This window comes from Thamnophis sirtalis, unplaced genomic scaffold, assembly GCF_051295495.1.
Source record: "Thamnophis sirtalis isolate CommonGarterSnake01/CBP01778 unplaced genomic scaffold, rThaSir2_p1.2 scaffold_7, whole genome shotgun sequence".
Lineage (NCBI taxonomy): Eukaryota > Metazoa > Chordata > Lepidosauria > Squamata > Natricidae > Thamnophis > Thamnophis sirtalis.
The window spans coordinates 58,023,937-58,051,835 of NW_028261387.1; the positions used below are offsets into that span (position 1 = coordinate 58,023,937).

At 34.3% G+C, this 27,899-nt stretch overlaps 1 protein-coding gene across 3 annotated transcripts; it reads left to right on the plus strand.

Annotated features, from left to right (window-relative positions):
* The first annotated feature begins 560 nt into the window (after positions 1–560).
* Positions 561–27,899, plus strand: CTTNBP2NL (CTTNBP2 N-terminal like). Of its 3 annotated transcripts, XM_087720138.1 has the most exons (6): positions 563–689; positions 7,675–7,782; positions 21,624–21,854; positions 23,340–23,447; positions 23,797–24,994; positions 25,386–27,899. In XM_087720138.1, exons 2-6 carry the CDS (start codon positions 7,684–7,686, stop codon positions 25,388–25,390), a joined length of 1,641 nt encoding a protein of 546 aa, XP_087576264.1. In that variant the 5' UTR covers positions 563–689; positions 7,675–7,683; the 3' UTR covers positions 25,391–27,899. The 3 variants fall into 3 exon arrangements, with proteins under 3 accessions (XP_013932118.2, XP_087576264.1, XP_013932116.2); XM_014076643.2 differs by having other exon boundaries at positions 561–689; positions 23,797–27,899; XM_014076641.2 differs by lacking the exon at positions 563–689 and adding an exon at positions 907–1,096 and having other exon boundaries at positions 23,797–27,899.

Sequence of the window (27,899 nt, forward strand, 5' to 3'; positions counted from 1 at the left end):
CTAGGTATATTGATACAAACATACATACGCGCGCACACCCAGAGACTTTTTTTTTAAATCCACGTTTAAAACAACTTGCTCAAAAATAAACTGGAACCACTTTTATTAGGAGTCTACAATCAGGCATCCACCAAGAAGCTCAGAAGTCTCAACAAAAGGAATAAAAGTTGCAATACTCTAAAGCGCGACATCATCTCGCTTCACCGGCATTTATTTCGACGGCAAAATTTCAAAACCAACTCAAGAAAACGTCCGATCGAACGTCTGAAAAAGCCTAAACCCGCTACAGTTAATTCGGCTGCGCGAAAACCTTTCTCCGGAAATGACGTCTCAATCAGAACTCCGCTCTATCTACTACTACTTCAACCACAGCGAACAAAAGGGTTTTTTTTTTCAAGCCCGTTCGGAAACCGACGTACACACCCTCCTCAACAAACCACCGGTCCCGGCTTCTGATTGGCTAGAAAAAACGTTGAAGGGCCTGACTATTTTATCGTGTCCGCCCCTTCCTTTGCCGATTGGCCGGGTGCCTGGGCTTCGCTGGACATCGGTTGGTGATGGGAGACGTCAATCTTGGACCGCTCGAGAAGGCTGGATGGAGAGTGGGGCCGAGTGGGGACGTTGGCTTTGGCTGCGACGAAGGCGGTGGCGGGGAGGACGACGGCTGCGGGCGTTTGGCCGAGCTCCTGGTAGGTCGGCATCGGATCGGAGCTGATCTGGCGGCTTCGGGGCCTTCGGCGGGCAGTGGCGCGTCGGAGCATCCCCGCGCGCGCGCCTGTGCCGTTGAGAACCGGCAAGGGGGAGGGAGGAGAGACGGGAGCCCCCTGGAGGCCCATTGGCGGAAGGGCCCCTCTGCCCGAGAGCCGTGGGACGCGAGGGAGGGACAGCCGACGTGCTTCAGACCCGGGAGGACCGCGGGCTATTGTCGCGGTAGCCGCCGTCGCAGCGCTGGGAGCTGGAGTTTTGTCAGGCCGGAGGCTGATGCGTTAGGGGTGAAGGCGATGGGGGCTCAAGGAGGGCCTGGGCGGGTAGAGAGAAGGTGAGGGGCTTGACTGAGGCGGGCTCCAAGGAAGCGTGTTCAGGCTCGCGGACGGCAGTAAGTGAAATCGCTTCGTTTTGGGTTTGTTTTGTTTTTTTAAAATATGGGGTGGGGAAGGCTTGCCTGCCCCCCTGCTGTTGTATAGAAACGGGGCTACGAAATCTGAAGCTTAGAAATAAAACCAACCCAGCCGAGCGTTTTAAGTCACCGGGCGGGCAGATCGATATCTAGCCGTATATAAGATGTGAAGTGGCCGTGACAATCTAATAGTTGGGCGATAAGGGCGGGGATCGCGTAGATTAATTTCTTAGGCTTGGCTCGACTGCTTTCACAATTCCTTCTGGGAATTAAATTAGGCAAATGCTGCTGAACCTGTTACTCGCATTATAAGACCTAGGGATGCTGCGATGCGAAATGTTTCTCTCTGGATCAGGAGGCATTGTTGTGCCGGGCAAGTTTTTAAGTTGCCTTCGGAAATGGAGACGTATATGTCGTTATTAAGAGTAAGTTATTAAGGGCGAAAATTAAACAGCGAAGTGTGGATGGATGCGACTGAATAACGTCAGGAAATAGATTGGAGGTACCTATTCATAGGAAGGAAAAAGGTAGTATTTATACAAGGTCAATCTTGTTCGGGAAAACAATCTGGACCTAGGAAATAATGTCTTTGTATTTATTTCATTTTTATCTAGTTTATGAGGTGACTGCTTTGGATTTCTTTTTGGACCATATAACCAATGTCTGTTCAAGATTTGAGAAATGCCATGGTTATTTTTTTTTAATAGCCTCATGCTGTTATGCTGTTTTTATAATAAAATCATATTTGATCGTTTACTGTGTAGATAGCCATATACCATTATAGGGTATGTGTTTTCTTTAAAAGAAAGAAAAAGAAACTAGCTTGCTTAAAACTATTACATCAAACTTGAAAATTACCTTCCTGTGGTTACAGAAAAGCAAATTTGAGTCATATTAAAAATATTTGCACTCATTAAACAATTCTGATTGCTTTTGTCAGTTTGTCATCACCAAGTCCAGTATCTTTGCACATAATGATACATTATCTTAATAGTTGTTGAAAGTGTGCTGAGTAGCTAGAGGGGCACGGAAAATAAAAACCAGAAACTTTTTTCTGAATGTCTATAAATCAAGATGCTGCAATAAAATATAGGATATTGAAGGTTTTAAATTTGAATTAATAAAATTAACTGCTGGTAGGAATGTATTCCATATTCTGAATTTGAATTTAAATTTAATAACATTTATATGCCGCCCAATCCCGTAGGACTCCGGGCGGCTTACAATACAAAATAGAATCAAAACAAAAAATATAAGGAAAAGAAAAGATAGATTTAAAAACAACACACCATGCACTCAGTTCTAGATGGGGCTGGACTGTATTTTGTGGTCAACAGCCCCAGGCCTGCCGGAACAGCCAGGTTTTAGTGGCTTTTCGGAAGGCCGAGAGAGTGGGAAGGGTCCAGATCTCTGCGGGGAGATCATTCCACAGGGCCAGAGCAGCTACAGAGAAAGCCCTCCCCCGAGTGGTCGCCAACCGGCATTGACCGGTCGACGGGACCCAGAGGAGGCCCAGCCTGTGAGATCTTATGGGTCATTGGGAGGTATGTGGCAGGAGGCGGTCCCGCAGGTATCCAGGTCCCAAGCCATGTAGGGCTTTAAAGGTCATGACCAGCACCTTGAAGCGTGTCCGGAGACCGATGGGAAGCCAGTGCAGCTCACCGACGATAGGTGTAACATGGGTATATCTAGGTACACCCGATATCGCTCACGCGGCCGCATTCTGGACCAACTGTAGTCTCCGAACATTCTTCAAGGGCAGCCCCATGTAAAGCGCTGATGAACTGATGAATTGTTTGATATTAATGTTGATACAGCTTGTACAGTATGTCTAAAAGCAATTTTCCCCGATACTTTATTTAATCATGCATTTTATAACCCATGGGTCAGTGGCGTGGATGCTATCTAGTGTCTGATTTTTAGCACTGGCAAATAACTGCTGAAATGATTATTTGCCTGTATCTATAAACTTAATGTACAGGGACTTCAAATAGACACAGTGATTTGTTTTATGCAAGACATAATCTTTAATTCAAGGATTTATTTAGTGATACCTTAATAGAATAGTGTTATTTTTAGTATTGCGATCATCACTAAATAGTCCTGAATGTATTTCTTCATGTTTCTTTCAGCTTTCAATGTTATTGTATCCATGTGCCCTGCCTCACACTGACTATGAAGGGGATTTCCAAAAGGAGCAATTTAGTTTGTCAAATGGAGATTTAGTTACAGGTTTCAGATGTAATGTTAAAGGGTGTGTGCATATAAAATAACTATAAATTCTATTTCTATAGATTTTTCCCAGCCTGTTAGGAATAGATTATATTTCCACAATAAAGATACTTTTTTCTATTGCCAAAGGTATATTTCTAAAGGAGAATAAAAATGTTCTTCTGTCAGTATAGATAAAACAGATTCATATACAGTCCTAGAAAATAGGTACAGTATGGGATACTAAAAGCCATTGAAAAGCAAGCTTGATTATCAAAAGGTTTCAAATCTAGAAATAATGATATAATGTAAAACTAATGTTATCAAGATTTGAATTGATGGGAAAGCATGTAACAGGTGAAATTAATGTTTAAATTGAAAGGAATCCTTACACTAGCCTTAATTATTATACCAACAATACATTATACAGGTTTATATACAGTTGGTGTATATATACAACGGCTTCCAATTTATATTAATTAATAAATTAGGCTGATAAGATTTCCCATAAAGATACTGTATCAGCCATTAGATGGGAAGAAACTTGGCAAATCTTTTTTATTTATTAATGCTTGAAAAAATCTTGTTGCCATGAAACACAAGGAAGAAAGGTAAATCAGCAAAAAATAGGACAGATTTCTAAGGAATGTGAATAACTAGGTATTTGGAAAGAATAAAACATAAGTGCAGTATGTCATTCCACAAAATCACTGCAGTTTCATTCTCTCAATTTGTGTTATCTTTTTAGCAATAGAAAAAAACATTTCTTAAAAAATTCTCTCTTTCTCTCTCTCTTCCCCCCTAACATACTACTTCATGCTGTGTTATTGTTTAAATCATAACAATCTATTCTGTCCAACTTCCATACTTAGTATAAACATACAAAAAATCTGATACTATGAATCAGGGCGGATATGTCAGAAAATTCAAGCAGTTCTTCATTTCAGCATCAGCTTATTATTTGTGGAAAGTTTAGGTATTTCTAAATTGTATCATTTAGCCTGTATTCAGAGTATTCATGAAGTAGTGTTTGGTTTCATTGAGAACAATCACTAATTCAAATTCAAAGGCTGCATAGATGTGCAGTCTCTGTCTCCAATGGCTTAGATTTATGGTTTGGTATCACTGCTGGCTATTTCCCAAAATAGAACTGAAAAATCACAGGGAAGAAAAAAGGACAAATGGCAGAGAATGAATGATAGAAGAAAAGAAAAAAGTTTACCTATTTGCAGCTAGAATGTTTATCAAATATCTTACCAAGTTTTTCAATTCTTAGCTTTAAACATAATCCATGAGGAATAGTGCATGTGAAACTTTCGGGAAAAATTCAAATAGTAGATAAGCTATTAAAAATGTGTATAAAAGAATGCAAAAATGTGTCTATAAAACTATGTGCACACACACACACACACACACACACGCATTTATTGGGAGCCCTAGCCTTGGCTGAACTGTTGACAACTTTAGGCCAACTTCATTGTTTTTGAGACCATTAAGAAACCTCAAAACTCAATTCCCAGAGGAAGGTAGTATCAACCCACTTCCATATTGTATCATCATATCCATGAAGCCACCCGAAGTTGAGCTCAGTTCAATGAAGACTTTATCTGTGGCTTTATTTGAACTTAATAATTGTCAAATGCTACTGCTTCCTTTATGTTTAAAAAGTATCTTCATAGGTCTAAGGAAATATAAATGCCTATGCAAATATATATATATGTTTTTAATTCTTCATGTGAAAAATATGAATTCTGTCAGAGATTGCCAGAAATGTGAAAAAATTAAAACCTCAAAGGAGTTATAATTTGTTTAGCATAAGAATATTGTATGTGCTTGTGGTTAAGCTGAAAATTTTAGTGACCAGAATACATCTCCAAAATCAAATCATTCATACATATATATATATGATAATTCATTTTTTAAAATAACCATATGTCGCATATATATTCTTCAATAAGCCCACACACTGATAAGCAGGCTGTTACATTTTTAACCAAAAAACTCCATGAAAAATGCAGCTTAGTTTATCCACAATTTGAGGATTAGTTTATCAAAAAATTGATTTATCCACAAATATATATGATATATATTTTGGTTATATTTTTGTATTGTGTGGGATTTATGCAGCAATTATATTATTTTCTTATTAAAATAAGAGGGGAAAAATCAGAGGTTGGAAATAAATTGCAGTATGAATTTAGTGGGGCTATATCTTAGGTAAATTGATATTGGATTGCATCCTAAATTAACAACAGTTTAAAATGCAATTTGATACCAATAATCCATGAAACGCAATAAAACTGTATTTGAGATTATTGTGTTAATTACAGTGTTATTGCAAATAAACATTAATTCAGTTTGAGTAAACTACTGGCATCAGCATAAATGAACAGACTATTTTAAATCTTCAGATTGCAAACCTTATTTCTAACTATTTCATTATTTTAGGTGACTTTTCATCAGGATGAAGGAAGCTACATTTGTAAACTTACAAAGACGTTATCTATACTGTATATTCAGTATCATATGAATGTCATACCATATGAGCAAGTTTTACCACAAAATAAAAGCAGATCATTTCACTGTAATTTAGATACAATGAATTTTAATAAAGTTTATGTACAAAGCAGCCTTGTTTCAATAACAGGACAGGTAGATAAATTCCAGTTGGGTATTTTATAGCAAAGATACCCCAATTACTTATACATAGAAAAAAATGTAGTTAGTATAGTTTTATATTAGCTATTTGTTACTTCTATGGCTTGTTAACACTTATATATGAATATTGTAATTTTGAATTTTTGTCCTGTAATGTTAATGTAATGCCTAACAAACAAATCTTTAATATTATTTACGTTAATTTTCGGAAGCATCATTTCATCAGGAGTTTTCAAATATGTACTGTGGTTTATATTTTCATTTTTCTAATATCAGTTAAGAGCTGGCGAGGTTTTCTGTTTTTGATACACAATTTTATTTTTGTACTTCTTAAATAGAAAAGATTGTTTTAATATGTGTGTAGAATAAAACACACATTATTGATACTGCGTGTTTGTATACCACAAGTTTCAAATGCTATCATTTTGAAAAGAAATTAACCAGTATTTTGAAATACTTAAATATTTACTGTTTTAAGAATTTTTCCAAAAGTGAAACTATCTAAAATACATTAATTTGTTGATTTAATTTACTTGGTAAGTTACCGCTTAGTGAAAAATAAAGTAGTTTCTTATTTTTAATTGTCTTCTAGTAATTTTAAAAACTTTCTGTAACAGTACTCTTTTTTAAAAGTTCATATCATTTTTTTAACAATTATAAATTTCTTGGAACATAGTTTCTAAAACCAAAAAAACCTTTTTCCTGCTGAAACGTTTTTTTAAAAGTACAGCTTGTATTGCTATTTATTTTATACAGAAATGATTTCATTGTAGAATGTGTTTGAACTATTGTAACAACTTAAAATATGTATATAAAAGGTTTCATAAAAAAAGTTTTTCAACTATGCCTAGACAATCAATTTGTTTATTTGGCATGATGACAGTTTAAAATGTGCTGTTACAGTGGATTTTACATAGGCACAATAGTAAAAAGAATAATAATGTGCTTCATTTGAAGAATATCTGCTGAGACCATTGATAATTATTCTTTTACTCTCCCTGCCTTTCAGAATTTGAAATTTGAGTTAATATTTTACTCTACCTTCTGTATGGTAATGTATTTAATGCATTGGAAAATCAATAAAACCATACTTTTAATAGTCTTATATGTTTGGTTCTTACGTTTAAAAGCACTGCAACTAGAAAAGTATTACACCTCAAGCAAAAACATCTGCACTTTCATTTTTCAGGGTCTGTATGGAACAATATAAATATTTGCAAAAAGTTAATGGTGACTGTGGAACAGTTTGAATGCGATAAATTCTGGGATAAAATGTGCAAAGACTATTTTTCTAAAAGACAAAATAGATTTTAGAAACCTTGAAGTGGTATAAGAATTGGTTTGTCTTGTCTGCCAATTTCTTTATAGCCCTTTATATATTTTAAATTATTCATTTAAATGTAGATTGAGTCCACTGTGGCAGAGGTCTTAAATATTTATGTTGACTTCCAAAAGAATTCATGTGTTCTATCCAAAGCAAGTAAAGCATACATACATCATTTTGTGTGCACATGAGAAAAGGTAAATTATTAGGGTGTTTTTTTCCCCAAGTAGTTACATTGGTCATGAAAAGGAGTAGTATTTAGAAAACATTAAAATGCCATTGTTGCAATTATATGGTATTGTATTGCATTTTTAAAATAGATTTAATACAAACTGTTTGACTAAACTTCCAATATTTTTTCCAGGTATTCAAGATGAATCTCGAAAAACTCAACAAAGTTGAATTACTGACACTTTTCAGTATCCTTGAAGGTGAATTAGAAGCCAGAGATGTTGTCATAGAAGCTTTAAAGGTAACCTATAGATATTTGGAGAGGTGAAATATAGCAGTTCTACTATATAAATATTATGTAACAAATCCTGTAATAATAGTCTGTACTTTGGCATTCGATTAACAGCAAAAATAAATGATGTAATGGATGAGGAGCTTGATTATGAAAAATAAGGACATCATATTTTAATAGAAAATAGTATGACTTGGAAATTCTCGTTCTCAGTGCCATCAATGTGTTTCTGTTAAAGAGAAGATTTGGTAACCAAATCTTGGTAAACTAACAATGTTATCTCAACAGACAGGAATAGTAATATAGATCCATGTCCTACATCCATTTAAAAATGGTTTCTCTTTATTTTCTTCTGACAGTGTTTTTGTAATTCAGTTGATAAATTTAGTGCCAAATATTGAAATATATCGCTAATTTTTGGATATCCACATATATGTATCTCCCTCTCCTCCCCCCTTTCTCATATTACTGTGATAAAGACTACAAATTGCTGATGATTGCATTTTGTCACTGCTATTTACTATCTCTTTCAAGTTGACTAGATCTGGGTTGAGCAAACTCACTTGGCAACTGAAACATACAGAACATACCTCTTAGCTGCCATTTACAGTAGCAATCAAAAATTTGGGGGCTCAGATCTGAAGCTGTGTTCTATTAATTCATACATATCAGTTTCCTCATTTTTTTTACAAGTTTCCTGTTTTTTCAAAATAGGTGTCCAGGCACTGGATTTCCTTTGCTTTGCATGATTAGAAACAGTGACCGTGAAATCAGTAGAAGAGCTTTTTTCTCTTTTTAGTTCCATAATGTTCTTTTTGTTGGCATAATTGTTTATGGTATATACTGGCCCCCTTTTTTCTGTACTCTTATTTATCCAGTCAAAATGTTAATTTGAAGTCTTTTATAACTTTTATGCTTCTTCTTTGGATGTTTTCCTAATAAAATTTTTCATGTTAAGAAAAGGGTTTTACTGTCTTTAACACACTTCTAGTACCTTTATTGTGTTTGAGGACTGGTATTTATCACTACAGTGTCTGTCAAAAACTGCTTCTTTTAAGATTTCAAATTTGGTGGGTTTTTTAAAAACCTATGCACATTTTGACTTTCAGAGGAACAACATCCTAGCCATTTCCCCCCTAAAGTTTCTATCATACTTTTTGAGATTATATGTTGTCACTTCTAATGCTTCTGGCCTGGCATTTTCAGCTATAATCCTCTTGTCTTTTCAACTGGCTATTTTCCTCGGGTTTTTTTTTAATTGTTCTTGTCCTGTTCCTTTTTGGGTGAGTAACATTTTCCGTCTCATTCCCTTTGAATGATTCATCCTAAAGTTAATATTCCCCAGTGCATGTTGGCTTTTCCTAGGGTCATTTTAACATGAATTAGACATATTAAGATATGTTGATCCTCTCAAAATGTTTCTGTATGTTATTCCTGGAACTGTGGATAACCATTAGAAGTCTAAACAAAAAAGAATTCTGAATCTTGTCCCTAGCTACAGAATTAAAGATAATTTTCACAATGCTTAAAGATATAATGTTTTCTTGTTGACTTTTTACAATGAATATGCCTATATATGGACAATTTTATTTGACAGTACTTGTAGAAATACATTTTTGTCTGCCTATTAAATCCTTCCTAAAGATCTGATATAGGCAGATGTTGTTTAAAAGTATTGTTCCAAATAAAGCTGATTTTATTGATTAGGATTTTGTCAATGCTGATGGTGTTCAAGTGGTGAACCAAATGTTTTGGGATGACACCCTATTACTATTGATACTTCTTTGCTTTCTTTTGTTCCAGCTGCAGGTCTTTTTAGTTTGTGATTTTATCTATATTCTTAAAAGTATTTTGAATCCTGAGTGTCACCAGTGGGGGATGAGGGATGACAGCTTGAAACTGCTGAAAGTTAAATGGACTGTAAACAGCAACTGATGACAGAAGAATATAGCCTTATCCACCAATATGCTATTTGATTTTAATTTGCTAGTCTTTTAAAGCAAAAGAAAAATATAGTGGAGAAAATTAAAAAAATGCTGATGATTTGACTGTAGCACTGTAGGTTTGGTCTTATCATATCCAGCAATATTTGGTTTACCAGAACTTTTTTTTAATTGCTGAATCTTAGGCTGTGCACAAAATGTGGTCTTCTTAACTTCAAAGAAAAAGAAAAGATACTGCATGAAAAGATATTCTTTTCTTTGTTTTTGCATTGCTTCTGTTTAGTACTATGAAGATCAACTGGATATGTGTTTATAGCAGCCTGGAGACTATTTTTTCCCCTGTATTATCTACCAAATCTCTCTGAAGATTCTGTTTAAAGGGAAAGAAGCTTTTATTGTTAATATTTTGTCAAATAATATAAAGCTACAGACTAGGCTTAATCACTGCTTTAATATAAGTTCATATTGTTCATAATATAAGTTCATTAACAATATTGATATTGTTTCAGTTATTAATAAGACTGAACTTCATAAGCAGTTTAAATACTTAAATATTCAGTGTTCTTGCATTATAGTCTGCTTCAACAAGAGAAAATTGAAATTTTAAGTAACCCCCTTTATAAAAACTGCTTCAATGTTTAAGATATAATAATAAAATAAGTCTAAATAAGTTTATTTATTTAGCCACACATCATAAAATAGAATCATAAAGTGCTATAGAAATTTTTTAGAAAAGGAAGAAAAATCTCAGGATTTAGACAAGCATTGATGTGGAGATTTGCATTGTTACTGCTTTAAAGGGCTTCTGTTTTTATCTCCGAAATATGCTTCAGAACCTGAGGAGCACAAATATAATACCTGTCTCCAGCTTCTCAAAGCAATTTTGTTTTTTGCCTGCCCTCCCATGAGCAATGGAATTTTTGGAGATCAAATCCAAAGGACTTTATTGTTTTCCTGCTTTGCTAAGAATGTAACCAAATTCAGCTTTATTATTATTTTAATAAAACGAGGGAGCATTCCCAGTATTGTATATGATAAGCTTGACTAGAGGAGGAAACTAACCAGTGCTGTTCATGTAAGTTTGAAACTATTTTTAACTATTAATTTTTTATATATTGTAGAGTTTAATTATGCAGAGGTGTAAGATGCTCTGTTACCTGTATTTTTACTAGATCAGGTTTTATTCAGTTGATTAAGATTGATACATGGTTAGTCAGATACATTTTTAGATATCTTTATTTCCTTTTAAAATATTAGTAATTTCCCCCCCTTTACAATAAAGATCATTTCTTTGGACTGGATTTATAAGTGGTTCAGCCTCTTGTTTTGTTTTGTTTTTCCTAATTTAATCTAGCCAGTCAGTAAACAAAGTTTTGTTTTCTCACTTCCCCTCATGTTATGACCGCAGATTGTATTTATTTTCAAACATCTGTCTCTAGAGAAAACTAGGAACTGAGGAAATTCGAGATTATGCAGCAAGCTATTTAAAGGAGATTCCGTTTTAGAAGAGGAACTTTTCTACAAAACTATTTGGGAAACATATAGTATAATACAATTTTGAAACACACAATAGCTTCTTTATATAAAGTGATATTGAAAAAAATTCACACAACAGCTGTAGAATTCTGCTTCATACTCAAGTTTTTATTTTTCAACTGATGTAGATGTATTACATATTAAAAATATTCACTTGTCTGTTTTTTACCCGTGTGGTAGGCAGTGGAAAGGAGAAACTCTATTGCTTCCTTAAGACATAGAATAATTTGTTTCATCAGCTAAACATTTCTTAATTTTGTATTTGCAGTAGCTTCAGTCTTTAGCCTCCATGTTCTGTTTTGATGCTGATTACCACTCTTCAAGCTGATCACAAATTTTATCCAACTAATTTGATGAAAACTACCTAGGAAATCAACTTACAGTTCACCTATAGCTGTAGTTTTGTTAAACAAACACAAAAACACAAATCTTGATACAATTTGGAGCCACTTTGATGCTGTATTGGTGGAAAGATTTCATAGGACACCATATTTACAGAGACCTTGCCCTTGTGCATCCAGCAAGGTAGAATCTCTTGGTCATCCTTTTTATGATGCCCCAAAGCATGTTCAGATCTCCTCAATTGTTTCCAAACACAAGGGTCACACTGATAAATTTTATGTTTATTACTTTTTAAGGGATGCTAATCCCACACTCACATATCAGAGGTCCAAATATCTTCACCAAATTATACAACAGCTTAAATATAATTAAATATGTTGCTTTATTATCCTATTAAGTTGTTCCTTTCTAAATAATGAATTATTGCATTAAACTGTTTCTCTTTTTTATGTAAAAGGTGCCCAAAAATTATAATAAAGGTATTGAGATATAAATTTGATTATGGAAACTCTAAGGTTTCTAGTCTCTCTTTCCTAGACCACAAAGTTTCTTTTTACTATTTCCCTTTTTTTGAAATTTTGTCTTTCACAGTTAAAAAAAACAAACAGTATTGGATTTGGGGGGAGGAGGAGGCAATTGGGCAGTTATATATTGAATCTATTCTACAACATTTTTATTCAAATACTTGATGTAATGTTAACTGCATTTATTTATTTATTTAAATTTATGTCACTCACAAATAAAATTAAAAACAGATAAAAACAGTTAACCAGAAGCACAAAACTCATGGGAGAGTGTCAACGTATAGCTCTTTAACATTATGGCCCTATTGCAATCTTTCCATCTCCAGGCCTGATGACATAGTAGAGGCTTCATAAAGACCAGTAATTTTAAAGCCAATGTAACCTCAGGAGGAATGATGTTCTAAAGGTGCCGCAGCATAAAAAACTCACGTCCTGGGTTCTGTCAGATGGAACTGCTTTATAGATGGGAGCCACAATATGTCATTTTTGCCAGACAAAAGGATGAGACAAAAACAGATGTGCTCCAGAGCTAGTAATAGATTAATTTCGATACACAAAGTGTTTATGATTTGGACCTTACTTAAACAGTGATAATTGATTCACGTTATTCCTCTTTTCAAAACAACATGGAGATATTAGAAATAAGGAGAAAAGCCTTTTTTGGAAGGAAGGAAGAGAAGAAAGAAAGAAAGAAGAAACTAACTAGAATATCCCATAAAGTTTTACTAAGTATTTATGATAGCATTTTTACTATTCTGATTCATAAAATGAAACCATTCAAAAATAGAAACAATAAAGTGAAGTTGTATGTTCCTATTAAATTAATAGTAAGAACAGAATTTAATCAATGTAAAGGAGTGCAATTATAGAAAATAAGAAATACCAGTAGTTTTCCCTTAATAAGGATTAAAATCAGGCTGGTAAACAGAATAAAATTAACCTAAAAGTCTATATATCCTAAATATAATGTTACTAGAATTAGTTGTTCTTGACTTTTGACTTCTACATTTCATTTTCAACTTCTAGTCAAGTCCAATGTGAAATACCAAGAATTTCAGTTCTGTTTTAGGTTAATCACAATATCCTTCCTCACACAAAATGTTAGTTAATTTATCATTGCATATTAAAATATATGCTTTATATTATAAAACCAGATGTATTCTTTTTAAAAAATAACTTCTTAATCAGTTTTCTGACATGAAAATATATCTCAGTACATTACATGTACTTCTGAACTTATGAGATAATGGCAATAGCAAGTCAGCGTGCAGGGCATTCACTAGATTAGAGAGCTTCCTTAGCACAGAGTAAGGTGAGTGTGGTTGGAGAAGAACCTGGTCTGAGTCATGCTTTCGGCATCTTGACTAGAATATGCCCAAACATACATATATGCCTACATAATATGATTTTTGGAATTAATTATAAATAACAGTTTTTGTGGGAAATTGTTTTTACAAGAGGTAACATAAAGAATTCCATGATTTCAAAAATCAGACACAAGAAGGGACTAAAGATTACAGATAGAGGAAAAATATATTGTACAGGGCTGCAAGAAGGTGCAAAACATTCTAGCAATACACATACTAAAGAAAACTTTTGAAGAATGAAATCTGAAAATAGTCACAATATGAACAAAGTGAGTAATTGTGTCTGCCTTTGTGAATAGAGGATCTCCAAAAGATGCTATTGAAGAAATGACAGATGTAGAATAATTTTTATCTGACATGATGGAGATGATATCAGCAATGGATTTAGAACTGATAGCCATAAAATGATTTTGAAAAGAATGTTTCATTGGATCTACAAAAGAAATTGTCTGAGCTTTTAAAATTTAAAAGGAGAAATACAAATAATGAATGAAGAGAGTGTACCTGCATAATTTTTCCCCACTAGATTTACAAATGATGCTTCTTATAGCTTTGAAGTAATCTGTGTGATGCAACAAAGAAGAAATTAAGAAAAATCAAATCCTATGACAATATTTGAATGAACTAAAGGTTAGGACTATTACAAATGAAAGGAAAGAATACAAACTTGGTTTATTTTATCAAATAAAATAAGTGATATTGTTACTTTTACTTACCTTTTTGGATTTTATGCTGGTACCAGGACTGAAAAGTTTAGCAATCAGCATCCTGAATTTCATCCAGAAGCAAAACAGTGCAGCTTGCAAAAGAGAAGTGTTACACGGCTGTATTAAATCAAACCCATTGTTGCCTGTGTCCACTGCATTCCGGACCTGCTGAAGCTTCCAGGTAGTCTTCAACAGCAGTCCCATTGCAGTAGTCAAGCTGGGAGACCACTCAGATATGAATGGTGTCTGAAGAATCCCACATTATAGGGAAGGGTTCAACTGGCATACCAGATAACATTAGACAAAAGCATTCCTGACCACATTGATGTGTATACATTGACATTGGTTTGTGTTGATTGGTAAATCAATGCATAATGTGAATTGATATCTAGACCATCAGAAAAGCAGTAGATTACAAGTACAGTTAATTTTGCTCTATTTTCTGATTTCTATTCTCATCAGATTTTAAATACTCATAACGTACTAATTCTCTTCTGGATAAATCACTAGTTTTATGCAGCATTAAATGCATCTAATCTTTACTCCGATTTACTGGTAAGAATTTTATATGTGTAAAAACAATATGGCTCTTCACAAAATCTAGTTTTGTGGCTAAATCATAGATTGCTTCAAAGACATAAGTGAAAGCCTCTACTTTAGAAAAATATACTCTTTGTTTTATTATGAGAATATTGCTACCTTTGAACCATTTTCACAAAGAATGATTCTGTAGAACCTCCCAACTCCTGCTTTTTTTAGCAAGTGATATAAATCCTAGAACAATGCATTACAGATTGTACCGAGGATGTTATTTCCTTCTCTAATACAAATTGTTAGCTTGCTTTTCCTGTAGTTTTGACAGCTGTATGTTGTTTAAAAGGATCAGTCAAACTAATGCTTTATAGAGCCACTGTTTAAAATTAAAGTTTTTATAGATGCTGAAAGGCCTACTGTATTTAATTTAGTATGACTTAAAGATGTGTTTATATTCATAAATCTTCCCAGATGTGAACTACAGATGCATGTAGCAAATAGTTAATACAATTACTAGTCTTGCAGGAGACAAGATTACTCTACCAGAAGAACTCATTTTCCTCTTTTACATAGATCCTCTAACCAATAAACCCCCAAACATTGGAATCATGAATAGGTTTTTGTTGTTATTTAAAGTAGCTGCCCTTGGTATTAAATAGGATGAAAGAACTTATCTTTTGTCTTGTATCTCCTTCTCTAAAGATAATGTGACAAAATTATTGTAGAAACCTTTTTTGGGTTTTGTGAATGTCTGCCTTGAAAAGATAAAGGACAAATATACATTCTTAGGAAAGGCAGTTATTACTCATGGAATGCTGATCACACGAGTGCTGTGGAAAACCCCATCAACGTTGCTTTGTAATGTCAGTTTCCTAATACAAGTGTCTTCACAATCAGTGTGAATATTTGCAGGAGAGAAGCTGTAATAGCTAGTGCAAGCTAACGTGCCATGGCTCTCTTCTGGCAGAAATTTTGAATATGCAAATGTTGCATGGAAGACAGTGTCATTTAAGTAATGTCCATGTAAAGTACTAAATAGAATTTGACGAAGTATGAATACTTCACTTTAAATAACACTTGAATAATGTCCATAATTATCAGAATTCTAGTTATTTGCCCTTTAAACTTCCTTTATAGAAACAAAGTAATGATAAAATCTCTGATGCTTTTCAATCTCAGCTCTTCTTTCTAAGCTATTTTAAGTATTCTCTGGTCATCTTACTACGGACAAGTTTAAGTTTCTTTTTATATATTGGTGCATTGCTTGTAAGTTTTTCCCAGTTCCTTTTAATTGATTGTAATTGTATTAAGCAAAAGGAAAAATATAATCATTTCCAAATATATAGATCCTGTATATTACTTGTATCAAATAGTGTGTGTGTATGTGTATGTGTATGAAAGAGTGATATTTAATACAGGATGCATTGTGTGAGTGTAAATATAACAACATAATGTTGGTTATAATAACTGTATTTGTGTTTATCAGTTATAAAGATATAACTGAGCATTATGTTTGATAGCATACAGAGGACTTCAGCAATGAAAAAGATTTTCTATGACCATAATTTTGAATTGTTTCTATTTAACTTTTTTATGCTGCCCACTCATAGTTTCTTGAGAAATTTATCAATATGCCATGCAATCAGTATTCTTTCTACACTTAGATATGAATGTTTATGAAGATTCTCAGCATCCATGTCATGGTTGTCCCAAAGGTGCTTGTTTCAAATGGCAACTGGACTTTTTAAGCTTTTGAGAAATGAAATATCTTCAAGAAAAATCAAGAAAGTCCAGTTGCCATTTGGGGAAAAAAACATCCTTGAGATGTACATCATGGATTTATATTAGCCCTGAAGAACTTGATAATTGCAGTCTTAAAGCACTTGACCATCCTTTGAAAACCAGTGAGGTGTTTTTCTTCCATTTTGAAAGGGAAATATACAAAAATGGGCTAAAATAAACAGGCTCAACCCTCCTAATTTCCAAATCCTTCTCTTCAACTTGGAGGAGGGGGGGTGGGCAGAGGAAAGTTCTTCACCTTTATCATGAATGTCAATATTGACAATTCCAATATCTTTCCATCCACACCCTGTCTAATACATTCCTTGTCCTCTCAGAAAATCTAAAGGAAATGAAAAAAATTGTCAGTACTGATGTAACTCAAATTGAAATAGATGGAGCTACGTCACATATGGGCAAAGCAGGATTTCAAGAGAGGGGTTTGAAATATTTTGTGCCATTTTTTAATGTGATTTGTTTTTGTTTTTTTAAGCCTTATAATTCATTTCATGCTTTGTCCATTTCAGCCGAAAGTAGACTTAGGCTCCACAATGCATTAGAATGGCAGGTTATCTTCATCTGATTTAATTGGCAACTTCATTGGGAAATGGGAGGGAGACCTCAGTAGGGTATCTATTTCATTTTAAGTATTTCTGTAGAATGAGGAAGAGAGAATGAAACCATTCCCAATAGGATTTTTCTTGCTAACATCTTCATATTCATGATTTCAGTGTTATCTCTTTGAAGTTATTAGAATACGGGCAACACATATTTGGGCAGAAACATTAGTATTTCCCCCACTTTTCATGGGAAAAGTTCACCACAACCACTACACAATACTGAAATTCAATCACAATTTGTACTTTGAAAGGAGAACTTTAATTAAGGATACCCAATACAGAGGAGCTTTCATATATCTAGTTTTATTAAACTTTGGGTAGCCTTAAAAGTTTAAAATATAAACAGAATAATTTAGAACTCTCTAGAATACTGATTTATTCTTTTGAGCACTTGTGGTTTTCTTTTCTATATTTGTGCAGAAATTAAGGGTAGAAATGGGTTTTCCATCAATAGAGATGCTGTCTTATGTGTTGTTTGGCTACATTTTCCATCATTCCTGAAATTTGGTCGCACTTTACAGCCCTCTTTTAGGAGTTTACAAAGTCAGTATATTGCTCCCAGAAATCCTCAATAATATTGATAAAATTGTAGATCATAACTTTTGAAATTACATTACATAGATAAGACTTGGTAAGTTTGTCACATGTATACCTCAAAAGTATAAATTACAGTTGTTCTTTTAATATCTTTTTTGTGACTGTGAACAAAAACCTTGTTACCCGTTTCAGAAATTCACCATGAATTTACTTACATGGCTGTTCTTTATGAATTAGTAGCTTTTATTTTATGTCATTTAGAATGAAGAGCATCTCAAACCAAGCTTCATTCCTGGTCAGAAATGTCTATATTTTCTTGACAATAACTTGATAACAGTATCCAAGTGGTACTATTTTTTTGAACTTTCAGTTAAGCCTGCAGCCCTGAAATTTCCCAGTGTTCGCCCAACCAAGTCCTAAATTGCTTTGATTTGATTTAACTTTTGGGATGTTGCCAGCTATTGTGATACAATATTGTAAGCAAGCCTGATCAAGTCAAGTGTACTGAAACATTATAACCTCAACTGAAACTACTACTATTGGATCAACATTGTTCTTCAGCTACTAATGTTAATAAATATTAACATTAATAATGTTAATAAACATTAACATTATTCTGCTTTTATGATAATAATCATAAAAGAATTAATGTTCCTGCATGGTTCACAAAAATGAAGACATAGTAGTACATCAGGAATATCAGTATCCGGATTGGATTAAATTACTGGACAATCATTCATAACTGCTTTTTCATTTTCATATTTGTATGGATTAAGATTGAACAAGCACCATTTCACTTTTTTTCAATTTCCTGGGGTATTTTTCCTCTACAAGTACAGAGGTTTGTTTTTCCAGTGGCCATTCATAAATTGCCTTATTCAGCACTGAATAATTCTGAATGAGAATCAGTGTTCTCATCCTAGAATGGGTAAGAGTTGTCTGTAATTCAAAACATGTGATTCCACTGATAAATTGACTCTTGTTTAGCTTGTATGTAGAGCCTTTGTAGGACTGCTATGGTGAAAGTTTCCAAAATAGATTCACAAAGCAAAAAATTTCTAGGCGCTTGCAGTTTCAGTAGCACTTCACAGTTACTGTTTGGCAAAAACACTGTAGAATGAATATCACTCTAATGCCAAAAGGAAAAGTATTCGCAACATGTACTATGTATGAATGCCTGATCTTAGACAATGTTAGTGGCTTAGACTAAATAAATTAATTATTAATATCATCTGATACCTATGTTGAATTTGGAATGAAGGGAAAGGGGGGATTTTAATCTGTCAGATATGTCTTGAAGTTCAGACAATTTTGTTTTAAAGACAATTTCTGTAATTTCACTGAGCTATTAATGGATGTTACTAGCCAAATTGAGTTTATCATACTTTCATATTATTATGTTCTCACCACCATTTAAGGTAGTATTATTGCATTGTATTAATATGTTATAGTCACCAGCTTCAGGGGCAAAGAGGTGTCAGAACAATCTTCTCAACAGTATGGATAAGAAACACTCAAGGTGCCAAAATCATCTCTAATGTTGCATCATTTACTGATTGGGGTATATTATTTAGTACAGTTGTCTAATCAAATAATCAGAGGGGTTTGTGTTTTTTGATACTAATTCCTTGTGGATTAACAGACATGCATACTTTAAATATCCAAAAGTATTTGATCACTTATGGGAAGGATTTTGCAACCACAATATCTTCTCTAACAGTCCCTGTATTCCTTTAAATTTGCTCCAATTTAGGGAACTAAGAAAGGATATTACTAAGCTATTTTTACAAAAAGGTAAAATCCTTTATCTCAGAAACTGTTTGTATTAATTCTTCTAAAGCTGATTCATTTTCATCCTCATATATTGGTCAGGATTTAGATAGTTCAGTTGTTATTCATGTACTATTTCAGTCAACTAGAAATGTATGTCCATTTCCGTACAGAGGTGCTTGCTTCTTGTTTTTCCTTATTTATAGTATATCACCCATCCAGATAATTTAACTGCTTCCTGGCATTCCTAAGAATGAATAAGCCCCAAATAATAACTCATGAATTATTCACGAATCACAGGGTGCAGAAGAGATCCTGCAGAGAAATTCCTGTGACAATTCATCAAATTGTCAGATGCTTTGCTTGTCAGATACATGCATTTTTTCCTCTTAAAAATACCATCTAGAACAGAAGTAACGAACTTAAGCCTGTACTTTCAGGTTCAAACAGCTAGTAAATTACTGTGTCAAAAATGCTTTGCTTTAATTTTATATTCAGAATAACTGATTCATTTCCTGAGTTAAATGATCCATTTCCTAGAAGTGTTCTTCAGTACTACAATCAAAAAAATACTTGTCTAAATTTCTATATTAGATTAAAGCAAATTCTAGGGTCATTTGATATAATCCATCTCTCTCTTACTATATTGCATTTTTATTTGGACATGTGTATGTGCATATGTATGTGTTCTCATGATGCACAGGTACATAAAGGGTTGGGATTCAGTCGGTTCAGATCGGTTTTGGCAAACTGGTTGTTATGATTTTGCGCAGTTTGGAAAACCGGTAAAATTGACCACTGACTAGCCTCGCCCTATATACTTTCCTTCACCATGTGGTCCAGACCGTCCAGCTAATCTTCATGCCTCACCCTCACCATAACTGCTGCTTCTCTGTACTGCATGCTTTTTGAATGAGATTAGATGAAAGCAACAGCTCACAGGTGCTAAATTGCACAAGAGACGCTCTGTCTCCCAGCAAGAGTAGCAGCAGAGAGAAGCAGCTGCTGCCCCAGAGAGCAAAAATGGAGTGGAGCAGGCCCCAGAAGGCTGCTCAGTTGACCCTCGCTGTGTGGTGGAAGCCGTGCATGCACGGAAGCCATGCACATGCGTGTGCACTCACATTTTGGGTGAACCAGTTGTTAGGTGGGTTGAATCCCACCACTGGGTACATGCCCTTGTATTTGTGTATTAAACCAATATGGGAAACAATAAAAAATGGGAGCAGATGAAAAGAGAGCAGATTTTCTAACAATGGTATTCCTCAATAAACAGGATTAGGAAGGTAGAGATGCTCCATTAGTTTTTCTGCGAATTTTCTTCTGTGTTGATCTTGGAGTTGCTTGTTTAATGGCTCTTAAAATATCACAGAACTGTGCATTTTGAACTTGAACTTCCCTTTCCTGCATATGGTTTCCTGTTGGGAAAAGTGAGGACACAAAGTGAAAGCTGCAGTGATGATTCTGGAGATCATAGTGAAAGAAAAATATTTTTCAGACTATGGGTATGCTCTGCAATTGGAAGCAAGAATTAATTTTACTGTATACTATTTGTTGCCATATGTCCCTAACTATATTGTGGTCTGAAAATACACTATCAGTCCCATGAATTTCATAGCAGGTGAAATATATGGTGTTAAATCCTGGCTTCAGATCCCTTTCCGGTTATATCTGATAGTTTGTAGTTGCATTCAGAAAACTAGAAAAGCATGCATTATTTTATTTAATCGACAAGTAGTAGAAATGCATACAAGATCATGGTTATAAAGTGATTGTAGGGCTAGGTTTTGCTTCCTTTCCTATACCTGTCCATATTTCTATTCTTTCTTACTGCACCTTTCGTGAATGCCTTCCATTGAAGTTACATGTTTAGATTCTGCTTTTTTCTTAGTAGTTCTCTGTTTAATATTATTTTTTATCTTGATTTTTTCACTGTTCCCTTTTGCACTGTTTAATCCCTGCCTATATATAAATCAATGTTTTTTAAGCATTTGTTAAGTTGAGGCTCTTCCCAATTTCTCAAATATTTCATAGGGCTGTAAAAATTAACTTTTCTGATACTCATGCATATAGGCAGAAGGTGTGTTGGCATTTGCTTATCTGTTTACTTTTTCATATGTTCTATTTTATTGAAGTGACAAGATTTTAACTTGATTTTCCTAATTAGATGCTAATAAATACTTCATAATTTCAGGCCCAACGAAAAGATGCTTTTATTGAAGAACGTTATGGAAAATACAACATTAGTGATCCATTGATGGCTCTTCAGAGAGATTTTGAAGCACTGAAGGAAGAAAGTTATGGTGAAAAGCAACCTGTTTGTGCCAATCCTTTATCCATTCTGAAGGTAGTAATGAAACATTGCAAGAATATGCAGGAAAAAATGTTGTCTCAATTGGCTGCTGCAGAGAGTAGGCACCGAAAGGTGAGTTTCTATCTCCTTGGAAGCTTAATGAAAAGTAATAATTGTTCTTATTTGGAACATTATAGTATTATAGAGTTACCTACTTTTAATTTTAATTATTAAATATGCACTATTATATAATGTTATATAAGAATCTCTGGCTAATTAATGAGGGAGTTGGATGGTTAAATAGTTCAATACATAAATACTCTGATCATTTTTTTGTAAATAACCTTAAATTTAAACATTTTTTAAACTAAACAAAAACATTAAAATTGAAATGTACCAAAACAGTAAATTAAAAATACTGTAATTTTAAATATGTATAATTACAACCAGCTATATATTTTGCATCTATTTAGTTGCCTGATATTTATATTTGTGAATCTTTGGTATATATTGTTCATAGTTATTTATAGGTCCTAGCCATGCCTTTCTTTTATTTTATCATTGTTGAAGCTTAGTTGCAGAAATAAATTACTGTGGTACAATTTATTGCATTGTATTATATTAGTATTTTTCTAAAAGCAGTATTTAAATTTCAATTTTGTTATGCTGTTATATAAGTTTAAATTTAAGTTTAAAGCTGCAAACACTCCTCTTTATTATAGTCTAATTAAAAGAAATTAAAGCTTCAAGAAATAGAATTCGATTTTTCTTTAATACAGTATAGAATGTAAAACAGCTCTTTAGATGGATCATCATGCAAATAGCTGCTTAATTGTTATTTTGCTTTCAAATTACATCCCAGAGCCAGTTTAATGTAGTGGTTAAAGGATCAGGCTAGAAACTGGGAGACCCATGAGTTCTATTCTCACCTTGAGCACAAAGCCAGCTGGGTGATCTTGGGGCAGTCACTTTCTCTCAGCCCTAAGAAGGTGGCAATGGCAAAGCACTGGGGGCGTGTGGGGAATGTTTGCCAAGAAACTGCAGAGATTTGAAGTTATGATGGCCACAGACACCTATGCAAACACAGCCAACATGGTCACATTCTTGGTACATGATAAGGTACTTACAGATATTTGCAGCATTCTCCAATGTTGCATTATTTTCAGTTGATTTTTTTGCCAGTTTCCAGCATTTACTTCTAATTTCCAGCAAAGAATGTCCATTGGATGAAATGGATTCATTTAGTGATTGTGGTATTGACTGATGCAAAATGACTGAAGCAAAAATGTCATAAAATAAATCCAGTCATAATGACCAGAATAGTTTACAAATGTAATTCTGGGGTCAATTACTGTTGCAAGTCAAATATTACATGTATAATTAAATAACAAGGATAAATTTGAAGAATATTAAAATGTATGCTGGGAGTAGTAGATGTCTGTTTTACCATTGCCCTGGATCCTTTTAAAAAGATCTGTTCATCAGCAAAAGTTAAGGAGTATCTGTGCCTGTTTTAAATTTTGCTTTGGGCAGATAAGAATCTTCTTTCTTTACATTTGGATACAGTAGTAATTACTTCTCTAAATGGGATTGATAATGTTCATTTTCATTTGAAAGGTAATTTTGGATCTTGAAGAAGAAAGGCAGCGACACGCCCAAGATACTGCTGAAGGCGATGATGTCACTTATATGCTGGAAAAAGAACGAGAACGGCTCACACAACAGGTATGTCTTCTTCCCAAGTAGCAATCAGAGGGAAATGATTAATTAATGTTTAACACAAGAGAACATGCCTTCTATGGGTGTGGGAACTTATGTTGGTCTCTAAATTCTGAGTTTTTACTTTCTCCCACAAGCAGAAAATTAGACATTCCATGTTGCATTTACTTTATAATCTAATTATTGTTCTATTTACTCTATAACCTTTTACTTATTTTGATTCAAATACAAATATTGAAAACTTTTTCCCTCTGACAAATCTTTATATGCCTTATTCACTGTTATTTATTTATTTATTTTAGTTTGATTGGATGTTAAAGCTTTTAACATTTTTAAATATATACTTTTGTTTTAGTTGGAATTTGAAAAATCTCAGGTGAAGAAGTTCGAGAGGGAACAGAAAAAGTTGGCTAGCCAACTGGAGGAGGAGCGAGCACACCACAAGCAACTTTCTTCTATGCTTATGTTGGAATGTAAGAAAGCCACAACTAAAGCTACAGAGGAAGGGCAAAAGCTTGGAGAGTTAAATATGAAGTTGGACAAGGAAAGAAGCAAAGTAAACCAGTTGGAGGAGGAGCTAGCAACCAAGAAGAAAAGAGGCTTGCAAATGGAAGCACAAGTTGAAAAACAGTTATCTGAGTTTGACATTGAACGAGAGCAGTTGAAAGCCAAACTTAACCGGGAAGAAAACCGCACCAAAGTCCTAAAAGAAGAAATAGAGGATCTGAAAAAAACATTAAAACAAGTAGAAACGTATTTGAAAACTGGCAGCAACAAAGTTGAGAACACATCCCCATGTGTCTCAGTGGTGTCTACAGCAACTGTTACAGAAATCCCCTTAGGTAGGTCAGTGGCTTCTCAGACTAGTAATCACTTGACAGAAAACATGAACCAGGAATCTTCAATCAAATTGGCACACACGTTACCACTGGCCACAGCCCTCCATCCCTATGCCAAGGCAAACGGACATTGTGATGCTGATACACTAACAGGTGTTGAGGTGTCTCAAACTGCAATGGAGAATCTAGACAAGGGCAAGTCTGTTGGGCCAGCTGCTGAGAGTACTGCAGAAAGTAGCACCTCCCCAGTAAGAACAGAGTCTCTTTCTGCTTCAGTTCCACCACTCCCTTCCAATGGAATTTCCTTGTCTCCCAGCAATACTGCTTCTTCTTCTCTGACATCTTCACCATGTTCCTCCCCAGTTATGACTAAGCGTCTGCTTGGAACATCAACCAGCAACCCTAGCTACCAATCTTCCTACCAAGTGGGAATCAATCAGCGCTTCCATGCTGCTCGTCACAAATTCCAATCTCAGGCTGATCAAGATCATCAATCAAGTGGTCTCCAAAGTCCACCCTCCAGAGATTTGTCACCTACTTTTGCTGATAATTCTGCAGCAAAACAGCTTGCCCGCAATACAGTCACTCAGGTTCTCTCCAGATTCACCAGTCAGCAGGGGCCTATCAAATCTGTCTCCCCTAACAGTTCACCTTTTGGCACAGACTACCGAAATCTCGCTAATGCTATGAGTCCCAAAAGTGAAACTAGCCCAGGTAAGGTCTCTAGTCCTTTAAGTCCCCTTTCACCTGGAATTAAATCACCCACTATACCCAGAGCAGAAAGAGGAACTCCTCCACCAATTCCTCCAAAGAAACCTGGTCTGGCTCCTTCTCCAGCAACTACCACGCCACCAGTGAAAACTTCAAGTCAGGCATCCCTGGGTTCTCCTATGGAAATGGCAACTAGTTGTTCAAGCAACGCTGTTGTAGCCAATGGGAAAGATATTGAGATTTTATTGCCAACCAATAGCTAGTCTTAAAAAGAGTAACATTCCAAGTTTTGCAATTCCTAAAGCTGAAACTCAGTCTTATTCACTCCATGTTATTTATTTAAGTACTAACAGAATCTTCTTGTATAACACGTTTGTTTCTTTGTTTTATACAGTGTAGAAAATAATACAACTTGTACAATTTTTTGAACATTCAGAGCCTCAAGGCATCTCATGGCAGCAGGGAAATCAAACAAAAAGAGAAGCAGTTGCTCTGTTCTGGGAGCTGACCTATGGACTATGACAACAAAATACTCATTTTTAAATTATGCAGAAAAACACTCCATGCAAACTTCTATTACTTTTCTAAGAAGTGCCTGAGCTAAAGCCTGCAGTTATGAATGTGATTCTCTGTAATACCGGTAGGCATTATCCAACTGTAGAAAATAACAGTTTCTGAATCATGAATGTTTGAAATCAATATGGTTCTTAATCCTTTCCAACGTATTTATTAGTAATGTGCTATGAATAGGAAATATCCCAAAGGTGAACATTAGATTGGTTTTCTCTGTTATGAACAAAAAAATAATAATGTAGCTGCTGTCAGGCGCACTTTGGTCCTGTTGCTAAATTGTACTCAACCCATGTTTTTCCTATGATACAAACTTTGAAAAGAGTTGTTAGCTTTAAGCAACCAAGTTATCAATCTTTACAAAATATTGTCCATTCCTTACAAGTTTCTCTCCCTAGAGCAAAATAAGTAAAATTTTAATAAGCATTCTACTGTTGTGTGTAGAACTTCTGAGAGTAGGGCCTTTGCTGTTCCTTGAGAAAAAAGTGAAATACTACTTGAAATCAGAAATGACTAATCAGGATTTTCAGATGTTTATATATAAAAAGGTAGGATCAGTACAAAAAGATCCAAAGCAATAAGTAAAGAATTGCTTCAGATATAATAACGCTGTAACTCAAGCAGACATAAACCTTGCTAGATAAGTTTTATTGTTTCTGAAGAGAATTGCCCGTTTTGGCAGCAATATGGAAACCAAATTCTTAAGCTTTCAAAGATGCAGTTTATATAGAAAGATGTGTACATACCTTATTCCTGCCCTCATAATCTTAACAGTGATCACGTTGACATTATTTATACCTCAGATCACTTGTACAATTACTTTTAAGGCTTTATGTATTTGAGAAAATCCATTTTCCTAAGAAAAATAATAAACTCGGACCAATATAAGGCTCAAGAAGCAGTTTTCTTTGTAATAAATCTTTCAGTAATGCAAACTTTAGGGCAAAAGTTTATGCCTTGATCATGTCAGTGGGGCCAATATACTTATATAGCTGTTCATGTTTGAAATTGTTTCAGGAGTATCTCATTACAGAGATAATCAAGATCAAGGTTAATGATAAACTGGGTGTCTTTAATTTGACCGTAGGAAAAATATGTGAATGCCTCACCAAACTCAGCGTGCACTAATAATAAGAATCACAACATGATCTTTTGAAACTATTGCAACTTGCTGCTTTGACATTCAGTGATCAGGATTGGGGAACCCTTGAGTTGTGGGTGGTATTGTTGTGAAATTTAGGAGCAAATATCTGGGTTTAGATGGTGCAGGTTTTTTCAGTGCTTTTAAAGCAAATAAGGGCTGAAATTGGTGCATACTTCTTTGCCTATCATTGTCACATATATTTTGCCTTTTAAAGATAAAAATAAGCCAAAAAATCTTGCCTCATTCCAGCAATTATAAGTGCCACACATCCAGTTGCCACCACAAAATTGCCCATTCCTGCATCAGACCAAAGTTCTTCATTACAATTTTTTTTTAAAAAAGCATTACTTCAGGATGCCACTATGTAGGATCTAGACATTGTTCTCCCCCCTCCCTTTTTTGTATGGGATTGCTAGATTATTGTATTTTAACAAAGTGTCAAATATTTCTGAGGTTGCATTATATTCCACAATATATTGATACAGGAAATCATACAAACCTAATGCTATTCTTCACATATTATGGTCTATATAAATTTTTTCCTAAGTGTTTGAATATAGATGCATAGGAAACAACCCTGATAAGCACATAGACAATTCAGTTTTATAGTACAACCATTATTGGGAAGGCTATATAACTGAACTCAATTAAGCGTTTTGATGGTATTGTGTCTTACCTTAAAAGAGGTTATTGTAGCAGCCCTTAAAATATTTATATATGTTTACTAACTTGTATCCTTTCTTTATAATATGACACTATATAGAGATTTATACACAGTAATGAATTTCATTAGGAAATGCACTGAGTACTATAGTCTACAAAAATATTGGGGACAGTGTAGAAGGAAAAGTATTTTGTTGCTAATAGCCAATATCCTGAGATTAAGCACAACTATTAAAATTATTCTAGCTAATCCCCTAAGATTTTAAGGGTTAGTATTTCAGTTTTCTGTATAGTTAAAATATGGAATTGAAATGTTTAATATCCTCTTGATTGTGTATTGAAAAGTGTCATGGACTAATTAAATTTTAATGAAGTTCAAACTGTATAACCTAGTATTAATTGTTCATTAACATCTGTATATTTGTAAAGTCAAATGTATGAAACAGAAGTCTTTTTATCATTTTTATAGATGGCAGCATTAAACATGTTAAATGTTCGTACTATCAATAAAGGGTTTTATTTTTCTGTCGA